Here is a 15,851-nt window from a genome sequence, read left to right as displayed (position 1 = left end):
TTTCTCGAATATGCTATATTCGAGTCGAATATTCGCAATGCGAATATTCGTGAGCAACACTAGTAAGAAGGTAAAAAAGTAAAACTAAAGCATGCACCAGAAGGCACACATAATTTTTATAGATACACATAACCAAAAGCAAGCTGATTCCAAGTCAAGGAAGGATTTGGATGCTTCATGGATTCAGAGTTTGGACTCAGAGATGAGTACATATGAGCTAATAGGATTAGCTATGATATATGGAGGTCGCAGTAAGGATTATAGCCCTCTAGTGTACAAACACTATGTGCAGGGGACTGTTAGGTTGGGGGGTGCCTGTTATTGGACGGGTGAAAATGGGTGGCTGTCAGATATAATATCTTGTTACTATCTTTAATGCCCTGAACACACGATCGGTTCGTCTGATGAACACAGACCGATAGACCGTTTTCATCGGACGAACCCATCGGGTGTGGGCCCCATTGTTTTTTTATCCATCGGTAAAAAAAAATAGAACCTGTTTTAAGTTTTTCTTATGGTTAAAAAACCGATAGAAAACAAAAACGATCGTCTGTGGGGAAATCCATCGGTCAAAAATCCATGCATGCTCCGAAAAAAGTCGATGCATGCTCGGAAGCATTGAACTTCATTTTTCTCAGTACGTCGTAGTGTTTTACGTCACTGCGTTGGACACGATCGGATTTTTAACCGATGGTGTGTAGGCAAGACTGATGAATGTCAGCTTCATCGGATATCCGACGAAAAAATCCATCGGATTAGATCCCATCAGACGAACCGATCGTGTTTACAGGGCATAACAGGAGACAGCAAATGCAATACTGGTAAAAAAAACTTGCTTTTTTTTTAAAAGATTAGGGACACTTTTCAATAGATCAAAACCATGCATGTCTGGTATAAAAATCACTGAATGTTTTTGTCGGTTTTCTTTGTTTGCAGCCAAACGGTGTTTTGGAATTTTACCAGTGGTTTGCTTCCACATCCAAAATGTTTATTAATCCAATGTATATAAACTGTTTTAAAGCCTTTCACCATTATTGGCTTTTCTGTCTTCCTGTGAAAGGTGTTGGCCAATGGGTCTTCCACCAACCAGCTTAATGAGGAGCATCTGATGTCAGTGACATAAGAGTGTAGGCCCAGGTTCACACTGGGCTGCGGGAGTGAAGACGTGTGAGTTCAGCTGAACTCGCACGATTTCACTCCCGCTGGCAGTCCCGATTTCGGCCGCAATTTCAGAGACATCCGTGCAGGTTTTCAATGTAAATCGGTGCAGCGCCGCAGATGCGGCGTCGCACCGATTAGGACGGTGCCATTGCCGACAATTGCCGGCAAATGCCGCCGATTTGAGATGCGATTTCACATCTCAAATTGCATCTTAAATCGTACCAGTGTGAACCGGGCCTTAAGGAAATAACTGTAAAAGAGGCTAATTTACAAGAGCAGCGGAACATACATATGCTCAAGAAGTTGTGAAATGCAGCAGTTTGGGGACAATGTGTTACTCAACAGAGGATAGTACAAATGTATGGGGAATGTTTAGAGACCCATGATAGGAATTGTAGTTCTGCAAAAGCTGGTAGGGGTAGGTCATCCAGCTTTGTAACAAAATTACAAAATCTATATGGAAACACTCAGATTGCCATTGCTGACATTGACTTCTGAAGTGTAAGGATAAAGAGTATACTAATCTTTAATTTGTTCCAGGTTATCTACTTAGAAAGTATCGAAGACAAGGCACCAGCACAGCATCCAGCCAACTAGCATTTTCAGAAGCAGGTCAACAATGGCATCTTCCCTAAATCACACATGCCACAAGTTTTCTTGAAGTCTCAAACACTGGGACTCGAATAATGTGAGAAACTGGACAAGGCTGATAATTCAAATCTGTGATGTGCACAATACTGTGATAATGGCACACATAGTAAACAGGATGTAACCTCAAAAAATCGAAACGTGATAGAAAATGAGATGTTCTTTTGTCAGTGCAGTGATTGATCTGTGTGACCACACCAAAACAGTGGCTACCAGCACCACTTTGTGGGCTCTGCCTTCTTCACCTTACTTTTAGGAATTTTCTTGCATATCATATGTGGACTTTGTTTGCCTAAAATTTCCCACTTCTAGATACACTGTGTAATACCTTGTAAAGTCCACACATCTCGCTTTCTGATATACAAAATACAGATTCTCCAAAGATCGTGCCTTTCCCCTACTCACTTCCTGACAAGTTCAATGCAGATTGTCTGTGGACACTTTCTTACCCCGTGTTCTGGGCTGCTTCATGCCGGCTGTCTGTGGACGCCACTTTTCTCTAATCTCACTTCATGACATGCTCCTTTTAGACTGTGAACTTCTCTGGCCCCACCTGTCCTTACACCTCTTCTTGCACCTTCCCTGCATGAGCCTACTATGTCTACTGTATGTGTCATTAAAGAAGTATTACCATAACGTAAAATATGTGTTGGATGCCCTAGGGAACCAAGTGCATGTAGCCCAATCAGATATGTGCTGTGGTTGAAATATAAAAGCACATTTGTATATCTGTTTGTGCTGGTTGTAGCTCCACCCCAGGCTGAAACCCAATTTATGGATGTTCCTATGGGGTAGGTGCAGCTAGCACTGTAGGAATTGCCCCCAAGCACCATCATTCAGCATAGCAGGGGGACAATTGCCTAAATGCCCATTTATTCCATGCTGACCCCTCGCCTTGCTGTGCTGAATGATAACACTGCCATTGAATGTGTAATGAGTGCAATCAGTTAGTGGTCATTACACATTTGTCTCCCTTTAAGCAGCTTGGGGGTAGGGGGTGTGCTGTCTGACCATGCAGCTCAGTTTCAACACCATGAAGAAACACAGGACAAAGTGCTACAGGTACCTTGTGCCTTGGGGAACAGAATTAGAAGAAAAAGTCTGATGTCTTATTTCATAAGACCATACAGAAGTCCTGCAGTCAGGAAGGAAAGGAAACTGACGCTCCAAGTGAGTGCACTATGCAATCAATGTCCTCTCAGAAGCGTGGGTGCAGGCAATGCATGGAGAAAAAATTAGAAAGGAAAATTGGACAGCCGCACTTCCACAAAAACCTTAAAAGGGTAGCCTTTAATGGTAAAAAGAAATGGAGCACTACAAAACACAGCAGACATTGGGGTGTATTACTGACGCGTTTCACACTGTAATGTCAGTGCTTAGTCTAAAGTGCGAAATGCGTCAGTTATACACCCCACTGTCTGCTGTGTTTTGTAGTGCTCCATTTCTTTTTACCATTAAAGGCTACCCTTTTAAGGTTTTTGTGGAAGTGCGGCTGTCCAATTTTCCTTTCTAATTTTTCCTGCAGTCAGGAAGTCATCGTTACTACCTGTCTTTGTTGCATTTCCAATAGGAGTGTTATTCAGCATGCAAAGGAAATCCTTCCCACAGGAAGTTAGGCTTCTTCTGTGCTGACAGGAGGTCCTCTTTGTATAGCTATATTTTGTTTAGATTCTTTTTAGCATATATCAAATATTATGTTTTGTATCTTCTCTCACAAAGTCCTAGTTTCTAACTTACAATTGTTTTGCTTTTCATGTTTTTGAATGTCCTTGAAAAAGAAATACAACATACATGCAAACAAAACACATATTAACCTTGACAGCACAAATAGGTAATCACAGAATTGCCTGAGACCTAGTATATTCTCCATACAAAGAAAGATGAAAAAATAAATAATAAATATATATAATGTAGTGTAGTGTCATTTAGCTGTCCCCTCAAAATAACTCAACACACAGCCATTAATGTCTAAACCGCTGGCAAAATAAGTGAGTACACCCCTAAGTGAAAATGTCCAAATTGAGCCCAATTTTCCCTTCCCGATGTCATGTGACTTAATAGATTTACAAGATCTCAGGTGTGAATGGGGAGCAGGTGTGTTAAATTCGGTATTAGCGCTCTCACTCTCTCATACTGGTCACTGGAAGGTTAACATGGCACCTCATGGCAAAGAACCTTCTGAGGATCTTTTTTATTTAAATTTTTTTATAAATCTCTTTGTTTGATTTTTTAAAACAAACAGAACAAAACATGACAGCACGTCATACACGTTGAACCTGAAATATATTAAGATCCCATCACAAAAAAAAAAAAAAGGAGTATAGTTTTTACCCAAGAGGATATTTTATCTAGGCCATCTCATATATCCATTCAAATTTCGAAACTCATCCCATATAAGATTGGCATAGGCTATAAGAAGATTGCCAAGTCCTTGAAACTGAGCTGCAGCACGATGGCGTTGGAGTTGGAGAGGACGCCAGTGGAAACCTGTGAAGCTCTGGTGAACTCCATGCCCAAGAGGGTTAAGGCAGTGCTGGAAAATAATGGTGGTCACACAAAATATTGACACTTTGGGGCCAATGTGGACATTTTACTTAGGGGTGTACTCACTTTTGTTGCCAGCGGTTTAGATATTAATGGATGTGTGTTGAGTTATTTTGAGGGGACAGCAAATTTACTGTTATACAAGCTGTACACTCACTACTTTACATTGTAGCAAAGTGTTATTTCTTCAGTGTTGTCACATGAAAAGATATAATAAAATATTTTCAAAAATGTGAGGGGTGTACTCACTTTTGTGAGTTGGTGTGTGTGTGTGTATATATATATATATATATATATATATATATATATATATATATTGTACAGGACGCCATGGCTGGGTCCTGGAAGGACGTTATATTTCCCCTCTGTTTGGACTGTGGTGCCTTTAAGGGAATGGAAAGGGTTAACGCACCTGTGTAAGGAAGTAGTTTAAAGCAGACAGGAAGTGCAGGTGAGAGTGAAGGAGTGTAGGAGAGTCCAATGCATGGTGAATGGTGGACAAGGAAAGCTGTGGAAGCTATGAAAAGCTATGAAAAGCTGTGAAAGGACTTGGCAGTGTCCTGCCTAAAAACCTGCTACTGAAGGACTTACCTGGAAGGACTGTTTAACTGCGATAGCAGTTCTGAGCTGTACAAGTCGGTGAGACTGTTATTTCTTTTGTTTTTGCTGCTGCCAAGCCATTTAAGTTTAATAAACCATAGTTTTGATTTAAGAAGCCTGTGTCCTGCGATCAAGCTGGTCCCCCAAACATTACACTGGTGCTCGAATGCGGGCAGGACTGAATAACAGGCATAAGAAGAGGGAAAAAAAAAAAAAAAAAAACGTTTTTTTTTTTCTGTTGCATTGGACTTTATATTGAACTAACATTTAAAGGGACAGTACATTGAATTTATGTCCTGGGTTAAAGCTGCACAAACATTGAAAGTTGAAGCAATGGAGGAGCTAATTAAACAGCTGACCCTGGCTAACATACAAGCGCAAACTTACCACAAAGAGGCGCTGGCTCTGCAGCAAGAAAATACTCGCCTGTTGGTGGCCCAGTTAGCAGCCCAGCAAGCAGCCCAGCAAGGGGTTATGCAGGCTCAGGTGACTGCCTTAAAGGAAGCGGTGCAACAGCTGTCTCAGGTTCAGGAGCCAGCGGCTGTTGCCCCTGGCAACCAGGTGACTGTGAGGGCAAGCCATTTTCTACAGAAGTTGTCCCTGAGCGATGATGTAGAGGCATTTCTTGCTACGTTTGAGAGGACAGCGGAGAGAGAAGGATGGTCTCAGGACCAATGGGCCGGCCTCATTGCTCCTTTTCTCACTGGAGATCCTCAAAAAGCCTACTTTGACCTGCCACCAGATGATGCTAAAGACTATCAAAAGCTAAAGGCAGAAATTCTGGCTCGTCTGGGGGTGACTACGGCCGTTCGGGCCCAACGTGTACACCAATGGAAATATCGTCCAGATCGGCCACCCCGGTCTCAAATGCATGACCTGGTGCAACTAGTAAAAAAATGGCTGCAGCCTGAGGTGTTGTCTGGCCCTCAAATTGTGGAGCGGGTCGTGCTGGACCGATACCTGAGGTCCCTGCCAGATGACCTCCAACGGTGGGTCAGCCATGGAGACCCCAAAACAGCAAACCTCCTTGTTGAGATGGTGGAACGATATACAGTGGTGGAGGACCTGCTCGGACCTACCAAGCGCATAGGGCCTAGTCTGCCACGGCCTGTTCGACCAACTGCTGCCCTTCGAAAGGATGTTCCAAGGAGCCCTGGGACAAACACCCCGGAAGGCCAAGAGACACTCCCGGTACCTTCGCAGCGTTCTGTTCCTGTTCGGAGAGGAGGGGATGTACAATGTTGGCGATGTCATTCCTGGGGTCATACCCGGGCACACTGCCCACTGCAAGAGGAGCCCATGGAATGCGGGGTTCTTCGGAGGGGGTCTTTTTGTGCCCACAAAGTGTGCACCACACACCTCGACCTGGATGAGGAAAAGTTTGAGTGTGAAGTCCAAGTGAACCACCTCCCTGCCCGGGCTTTGTTGGACTCTGGAAGCATGGTAACCCTGGTTCATCCTAGAGTGATTGGGAAGATCGGTCCGGTAAGAAAAACTTTACGGGTGGTATGCATTCACGGGGACACTAGAGAGTACCCGCTCATCACGTTGTCTATCTCCTCAGCATGTGGCACTGTTACTCAAGAGGTGGGGGTGATAAAGAACTTGGTGCATGATGTTATAATAGGACGAGACTGTCCATTGTTTACAAAACTGTGGGAACAAGGAGAACAGTTCAGAGACTGGGGAGAAACTAGCCCCCCTGTTCCTGCTGCTGAGAGGGATAACCCTGAACTGCCAAACGTTAATGTGGACCCAGATGGGGAAAATGCTAATGATTGGGTTAATGGTGATGAAAGTAGTGTTGATACTATTGAGGATGTCAAGATATGTGGTCCACAGACCTACCAAAACACTAAGGGGGAGGAGCCTTTCCCACTTCAGGTAATGCTGGGGGAAGAGGATGAGGAAGTGGCCTCTACCCCTGCGCTGCCGGATTTGGGTGTTCCCCATGGGGCATTTGGGACTGCTCAGATGCAGGACCCCACTTTGGCCCATGCACGGGAACAAGTGGTAGTAGTAAATGGGGTTCCCCAAGAGCCAGGTGCGAATGAGAGGTGGCCACACTTTGCAATATATAATGAATTGCTGTATCGGGTTACCAAGGAGAGAGAAAATGTGGTAGAGCAATTGTTGGTACCCCAACAATATAGACGAAAGGTTCTGGACCTGGCCCATAACGATGTGTTAGGGGGACACCTGGGAGTTGAAAAAACGGAGGCACGGATCACCGACCGGTTTTACTGGCCAGGTCTGAAAGCAGAGGTAAAGAGATACTGTGCCTCTTGTCCGACCTGTCAGTTGACCGCTCCGGTGACTAATTTTCGGAGCCCTTTGGTCCCTCTGCCCATAATTGAGGTCCCATTCGAGAGGATAGCCATGGATATAGTGGGTCCCTTGGTAAAGTCAGCTCGAGGTCACTCCTACATATTGGTGATTCTTGACTATGCCACCCGATATCCTGAGGCGCTACCCCTGCGGAATACCTCCTCAAAGGCCATTGCCCGGGAATTATTCCAGATGTTTACACGGACTGGTTTCCCCAAGGAAATACTCACAGACCAGGGTACCCCGTTTATGTCAAGGGTTATGGCCGATGTGTGTAAGCTGTTCCGGATTAAACAGCTACGCACATCGGTCTACCATCCCCAAACGGACGGGTTGGTGGAACGCTTTAATAAGACCCTTAAATCTATGCTCAAGAAAGTGGTACAAAGGGATGGGAAAGATTGGGACTGCCTGTTACCAGCTCTCCTGTTTGCTATCCGGGAAGTGCCCCAGGCCTCCACGGGTTTTTCGCCCTTTGAGTTGGTATATGGGCGGAGACCTCGCGGACTTCTTGACGTGGTTAAAGAGGAGTGGGAAAGTGAACCTGTTCAGCATAAGAGTGTCCTGGAATATGTCTCCCAAATGCAGGAAAGGATCCAAACCGTGATGCCGCTAGTCAAAGAGCATTTGCAAAAAGCCCAGGAGGCTCAACGACGGGTCTATAACAGGGCTGCTAAAATAAGGCACTTCCAAGTGGGGGATCGAGTAGCGGTGCTAATTCCCACTGTGGAAAGTAAGTTCTTAGCCAGGTGGCAAGGACCCTTTGAAGTTGTGGAAAAAGTGGGAGAGGTCAATTATAGAGTCCACCAGCCAGGCAAGAGGAAACCGTATCAGATATATCATGTCAACTTGTTAAAGCCCTGGACAGACAGGGAACCGGTGACCTCCCTGGCTAGTGCAAGGCTTGAGCCACAGGTTGGGGTGGAGAGTGTCCAAGTAGCAAATACCCTATCTAAATACCAAAGTCAGCAGGCAAAGGAGTTCTTGCAGAGAAATAAAGAGAAGTTTTCAGACTTGCCGGGGCTAACTAGTATCATAGAGCATGATATTATCACGGAACCTGGAGTCAAAGTTTTTGTCAGGCCCTACCGCATCCCAGAGGCTCAAAGGAAGGCCGTTTCAGAGGAAGTAAAGAAGATGCTGGACCTGGAGATCATTGAGGAATCGCAGAGTGAGTGGTCGAGCCCGATTGTGTTGGTACCAAAGCCCAACAGGACTCTGCGATTCTGCAATGATTTCCGGAAGCTTAATGAAGTTTCACGGTTTGATGCCTACCCCATGCCCCGGGTAGATGAACTTATTGAGAGACTAGGTCCAGCTAGGTATATCACAACATTAGACCTTACCAAGGGGTATTGGCAAATCCCATTAACTAAGGCTGCTAAAAAGAAAACTGCTTTTTCTACTCCAGAGGGGAGTTTTCAGTACAAAAGAATGCCTTTTGGACTGCAAACTGCTCCAGCCACGTTCCAGCGAGCAATGGATAGGATTTTACGACCTCATCGGGAGTATGCCTCAGTGTACTTGGACGACATAGTCATTTTTAGCAGAGACTGGGAGTCACACTTGCCCAAAGTCCAGGCAGTACTGGACTCTCTCTGGAAAGAGGGGTTTACAATAAACCCTGAAAAATGTGCTTTGGGAATGGAGGAGGTGAAATACCTGGGCTATATTGTGGGTAGAGGGGTGGTGAAACCTCAGGTCAGCAAGGTAGAGGCTATAAAGAGTTGGCCCCGCCCCCTCACAAAAAAGCAGGTTCGTGCATTCCTGGGCATGGTGGGATACTACAGGAGGTTCGTACCCAACTTTGCCACATTGGCGGCTCCATTGACCGATCTGACTAAGGGTCGGAAATCGGTCATGGTGGAGTGGAATGCAGACGCTGAGAAGGCTTTTTTGGTACTCAAGTCAGCACTGTGCCAACACCCTGTCTTGATAGCGCCCAATTTTTCAGAAGAGTTTGTTGTCCAAACTGATGCTTCCGATGTAGGATTGGGAGCTGTGTTGTCACAGGTTGTTTGTGGTGAGGAACACCCAGTAGTCTTCCTCAGTAGAAAGTTGACACCAGCGGAGAAAAACTACGCTATTATTGAAAGAGAGTGTCTGGCCATTAAGTGGGCTCTGGATTCCCTCAGGTATTACCTCTTGGGGAGGAAGTTTAGGCTCATTTCTGATCATGCCCCTTTAACATGGATGAGGCAGGGTAAAGGGACTAATGCCAGGATTACACGTTGGTTCCTGGCGCTCCAAGATTTTAAGCTTGTAGTGGAGCATAGGCCCGGGAGACTGCATCAAAATGCAGATGCCCTCTCCCGAGTCCATTGTTTGAGCTCCACTGTTGCCTCCACCTCCTTGGCGTTGGGGCACAGGGGGGGGGATATGTACAGGACGCCATGGCTGGGTTCTGGAAGGACGTTATATTTCCCCTCTGTTTGGACTGTGGTGCCTTTAAGGGAATGGAAAGGGTTAACGCACCTGTGTAAGGAAGTAGTTTAAAGCAGACAGGAAGTGCAGGTGAGAGTGAAGGAGTGTAGGAGAGTCCAATGCATGGTGAATGGTGGACAAGGAAAGCTGTGGAAGCTATGAAAAGCTATGAAAAGCTGTGAAAGGACTTGGCAGTGTCCTGCCTAAAAACCTGCTACTGAAGGACTTACCTGGAAGGACTGTTTAACTGCGATAGCAGTTCTGAGCTGTACAAGTCGGTGAGACTGTTATTTCTTTTGTTTTTGCTGCTGCCAAGCCATTTAAGTTTAATAAACCATAGTTTTGATTTAAGAAGCCTGTGTCCTGCGATCAAGCTGGTCCCCCAAACATTACAATATATATAGAGAGAGAGAGAGAGAGAGAAAGAAAGAAAGAAAGAAAGAAAGAAAGAAAGAAAGAAAGAAAGAAAGAAAGAAAGAACGAGAGAGATATGTAGACAATTACTTCTCTCTCTACGGAGAATATGCCACACTGCAGGCAATACTGTGACTCTATATTTGTATATATACTGCAAAAAGCTTAAAAGGGTTGTAAAGGTTTGAATATATATATTTTTTTAAAACATGTCATACTTACCTCCACTGTGCAGCTAGTTTTGCACAGAGTGGCCCCAATCATCCTCTCCTGGGGTCTCATGGCGGCTCTCGCGGCTTCTCCCTGCAAGAGCTAAACCCCTCTGGGAAGCTCTCTCCATAGAGGGTTAGCTTGCGGGCGCGCTCCCGTGCCATACAATCGGCGTCCATAGCCACCAATTGTATGACTCGCCCCCCGCCTCCAGGCGGCCTAGTCATTGAATTTGATTGACAGCAGCGGGAGCCAATGGCTGCGCTGTTATCAATCTAGCCAATGAAGAGCCGACAAGAGCTGGGGGAAAGCAATGCGGGATCGTGCCCACGGAGATTCGGGGCTCAGGTAAGTAAAGTAAAAAGGCAATGACTGCAAGGTGATTTTTCATAGGATGCATTAAGGTGAAAAAACACGAAGCTTTACAATCACTTTAAATCCTTTTTCAAGGTTATTCAGAAGACTAAGCAATTATGACGTGAGTAATCCTGAAAGGTGTATGGCCTTTCTGAGAACAAAAGCATCCCGATAAAAAATGTGCTGAACACTCACAGCACTTGTGGTCAAAATCTATAGATTTGTACCCATTTCATCTTTTCATTAAAGACTGCATAAAGCCAGTCAATTATACCTACTATTTTATGGTTTTATAATGTAATTAGGTTACTGCTTAAATTGTCACTTAATATACCATTACATGTTGTGGATAAAAGCGGAACTAAAGACACTTTCAATTAGGTATTCCAATTAGGTTTGCCTGTGTATAGGGTCAATATATGATCATTACTTATTCATACCATATTATACATTAATAGTGGTTGGTGTTGATCTAAATATTGGTTATTAATAGTACACGTAGATAATGATAGGTTATTTTATGTATTAAACATGATAATAATTAATGTGTGGTTGCAGTCTTCATTTTATATAACCGTATTTATCACGCACAAGCGTATAACACCCTAACTTTAAGAAGGAAGTTTCAGGGAAAAAACTTACCACAGCCCCCTGCGTATAACACGCATATAACACCCTCTATTTTCAGGGTAAAAAAGTGAGTGTTATACGCCAATAAATACAGTAAGTAGTTAAGATGGCCACTTCAGCTTATATGATAAACAACTTCTTGGAGACTTTCCTGGTATTTGGAATATTGGTAATATGTAAGAGGGTGATATGCCGGAGGGTAATTTGCCATTGGTATGTCATGTGTGTATAGTTAAGATAAGGCGATGTGCCATGTGCACATGTTGCTTTTGATAAGGAACCCTATAAAAAGGGATTCCTGACATCTATCAGATCAGAGAATATGCTGATGTGTGTGAAAGGTATGCTCTCCACGGTGACAAAATAAAATATTGATTTGGGACTCATATCACGTTTGAAGGTTGGTTGATTTCACAGGTTCCTCACAAAACAAGGAACTTGGGATTAAAGAGGAAGTAAACTCTGATGGGTTTTACTTCCTCTTTGTTTCCCTGCAAAGGTAAAGCATAATGGGCTACTATGCATCGCATTATGTGACACTTACCTGCAGGAGAAGCCCGCGATGTCCCTGTCTGCTGGCAGCGAGCATCCATTCTTCATCTCTCTTACTTCCGGGGCTCTGTGACTGGCCAGAGTCACGTGACGTCACTCACGGCATGACCCCAGACATTGCAAATATCTCTTTAACCGTGCAGGTTTAGGAGATACTTCAAGCACCCACAGGCAAGCCTTAATCTAGGCTTACCTGTAGGTTAAAGTGGTTGTAAAGGGTTTACAACCACTTTAAGATCTCTACTCACCTGTCAGTTTTTCAGGTGGACCTGATTGAAAGCTCCATGCAGCCCTATGGAAAGGCGAATGTAAATGGAACTGCTTTATTATCTGTTTTTGTGGACCTAAACTTGACAGATCAGAGGTAGCCTGATGTAAACAAATAGCGGAGTTCCTTTACATATAGCCACCCATACAGCTGTCACAGATCCTCCTGTCTCTTCCGGGCACAAACAGAACATGCATGGATGGACATTTGGCTAAGATTCAGCAGGGCATCTGCTAACGCAAAAGGAGCATAAAGATAACTAATAAAAAACTGCAACTAAGCAGCTTTTTATTGCTAAAATGGGGGATGTAATGGCGCTTGCAACTACAATCACTAAAATAATGTATATACTATAATTAAATCAGCAAAATAGACTCCGCCTCCTGGCAATGATTAAAAGTGTATCACTCTAAACCGAAATACCATCCAACAAAAATAACCATAATGTGGGAGATATTGAGAGTGAGAAAATAATGAAATAAGTGTGACCAACATGCCACTGACAGCACAATAGTCTTAATTAAGTAGCAAACTTCAAAACCTGTGCATACAACATTTCCTTCAAATATAATTATGATAGTCCATACAGTGCTTCATCCACAAATCGTGCAATGTGCAACTATGCAAATAAATAAATAAATATCCAGTGACTGACTGTCCACGAAATAATAAATAAAATAAAAATGATGTGAATAATTCCGATGATAAAAAACAATCCAAAAAGTGCTAGAAGTGAAAAATATATAAATATAGTCCACACAGGGATCCCTAGAAAAAAGTGTCAAAAAAGATCCCAATAAAACTAAGAAATTAAAAATCCATGTCCAGTGCACAAATCGTGCAAAAGTGAGAAAAACTAGATTCCAGTGGCTAATAAATGTAATAAGTTTCTAAAGTGCATCTGTGCTCAGGTTGCTGTAACATGCAGAGTAATGTGATTGCAGTCAGCCCGATTCTCCACGGTGACCAGGGATGTAAGTGCTAGCCCCATACCACAGGGAGGCTAATAAATAGCCTATGTGAATGTTTCCCAATATCAGCCGATCGATCCGCTCCAATGAAATCACAGGCTCAGCGCGATGATTCTCAAAATAAAGCACAGGAATGCCTCCATAGTGTACAATTATAAACAATATTTAATGAAAAAAAGTAGTAACTTACAAGCAGTGCTGTAAGAACAGCATGTAAAGCGGCGTGTGTGTAATCCGGTGTCTCCCGTCCTTAGGACGTTGGAGGGCTGTTGGTGACGTCACCCGCTTGCGGCCGCAGAGCGGGAGACACCGGATTACACACACGCCGCTTTACATGCTGTTCTTACAGCACTGCTTGTAAGTTACTACTTTTTTTCATTAAATATTGTTTATAATCGTACACTATGGAGGCATTCCTGTGCTTTATTTTGAGAATCATCGCGCTGAGCCTGTGATTTCATTGGAGCGGATCGATCGGCTGATATTGGGAAACATTCACATAGGCTATTTATTAGCCTCCCTGAGGTAAGGGGCTAGCACTTACATCCCTGGTCACCGTGGAGAATCGGGCTGACTGCAATCACATTACTCTGCATGTTACAGCAACCTGAGCACAGATGCACTTTAGAAACTTATTACATTTATTAGCCACTGGAATCTAGTTTTTCTCACTTTTGCACGATTTGTGCACTGGACATGGATTTTTAATTTCTTAGTTTTATTGGGATCTTTTTTGACACTTTTTTCTAGGGATCCCTGTGTGGACTATATTTATATATTTTTCACTTCTAGCACTTTTTGGATTGTTTTTTATCATCGGAATTATTCACATCATTTTTATTTTATTTATTATTTCGTGGACAGTCAGTCACTGGATATTTATTTATTTATTTGCATAGTTGCACATTGCACGATTTGTGGATGAAGCACTGTATGGACTATCATAATTATATTTGAAGGAAATGTTGTATGCACAGGTTTTGAAGTTTGCTACTTAATTAAGACTATTGTGCTGTCAGTGGCACGTTGGTCACACTTATTTCATTATTTTCTCACTCTCAATATCTCCCACATTATGGTTATTTTTGTTGGATGGTATTTCGGTTTAGAGTGATACACTTTTAATCATTGCCAGGAGGCGGAGTCTATTTTGCTGATTTAATTATAGTATATACATTATTTTAGTGATTGTAGTTGCAAGCGCCATTACATCCCCCATTTTATCATTTGCTGTCAGTGTGTGAGCACTATTAGTAGTGGCTGCTGCGTATTTATTTGTTCTGTTCTTATCTTGGTTAGGTTGGTTTTGCGCATTAGTCCCCCCCATATTTCAAGCTTTTTATTGCAATATCTCTTCTGCAATAGCCTGCTCACAGACTTCTACTGAATGCACACTGAGCTGCATACATGCAGCTCAGCATGCATTCCCAGCACACTCCGGCTGTGCCGGAATGATGGACTTCCGTGTGCATGCGTGGGATGACACTATTTTGCCACTGGCCAATCAAGAGCCCTAAAACCTGGCACCCCAGAATAGCCAGGGAGAAGATGACAATGACCTGTGAAGGACTTAAATGCTGCATCGCTGGAATAAGGAGGTATTTCTTTCAGTTTAATTCCACTTTGAGTGCTATTATGATGTTTACCTTTATCTCCTTTGTGTAATCATCAGTATCACTCAGTATTCCTCCCCTCTGTATCCTTGCCACCTCTCCAGAGGTTCTCTGGACAAAATAGGTGAGATCACCACAGTCATGGATAATAAATCCTAAAATAAATAACATTTTCAAACCATGGCCAAAAAACAAAAGGATTTTTGACTTGCCTATAAAAGCTTTCTCTTTAAATACAGTACAGGACACTGGCAAACAGAACTGTAAGGAACCCCATATTACCCCTCTCCTCAACAACAATCCTCAGGCCCTAGGCCAAAAGATGCACCTAAAGGTATACAAAAAACATCTGTATATATCTAATATTGTTCAAATTGGATGCTTTCAACCAGGATAACTTAATCTGGTTCTTACACAATTTTACATAGTTGAGTGGAAAATGTACATAACTTTAACCACTTCCCGACCACCGCACGAGGATATACGTCGACAGAATGGCACGGCTGCGCAAATGGGCATATATATACGTCCCCTTTAATTTGCGAGCCCTGTGGTCGGGGACTCCGTGACCATGCCCACGGGACACAGAGCTGAAGAACGGGGAGATGTCCGCGTAGACACAACATCTCCCCATCCCTCCCCTGACATGTCACTGATAGTCTGTTCCCTGTCATCAGGAACAGCGATCAGTGACGTGTCATGGCAAGCCACGTCCCTAACAGTTAGAAGCACTCCCTAGGTCACACGTAACCCCTTCAGCGCCCCCTACAGGTTAACCCCTTCACTGCCAGTGTCATTTTTACAGTAATCAGTGCATTTTTATACCGCTGATTGCTGTAAAAATGACAATGGTCCCAAAAGTGTCCGATGTGTCCGCCATAATGTCGAAGTCACGATAAAAATCGCTGATCGCTGCCATTACTAGTAAAAAAAAAAATTATTGATAAAAATGCCATAAAACTATCCCCTATTTTGTAGACGTTATAACTTTTGTGCAAGCCAATCAATAAACGCTTATCGCTTATTTACCAAAAATATGTATACGTAAGAATACGTATCGGCCTAAACTGAGGGAAGAAAACTATTTTTTATATATTTTTGGGGGATATTATAGCAAAAAGTAAAAAATAA

At 43.4% G+C, this 15,851-nt stretch overlaps 1 protein-coding gene across 1 annotated transcript in view; it reads right to left on the bottom strand.

Annotated features, from left to right (window-relative positions):
* Window positions 1-15,851, bottom strand: part of VWA3B (von Willebrand factor A domain containing 3B) — a 220,667-nt gene that overhangs the window by 15,402 nt on the left and 189,414 nt on the right. Inside the window, exon 31 of the mRNA XM_040336327.1 lies at window positions 14,754-14,875. Within this exon, the coding sequence (XP_040192261.1) occupies window positions 14,754-14,875 (122 nt within the window). The remainder of the gene's footprint in view (window positions 1-14,753; window positions 14,876-15,851) is intronic.

The sequence above is a fragment of the Rana temporaria genome, chromosome 2 (genome assembly GCF_905171775.1).
Source record: "Rana temporaria chromosome 2, aRanTem1.1, whole genome shotgun sequence".
NCBI lineage: Eukaryota > Metazoa > Chordata > Amphibia > Anura > Ranidae > Rana > Rana temporaria.
The sequence above is the reverse complement of the archived record's forward strand: the minus strand, read 5'-3'. Positions and strand labels throughout refer to the sequence as shown.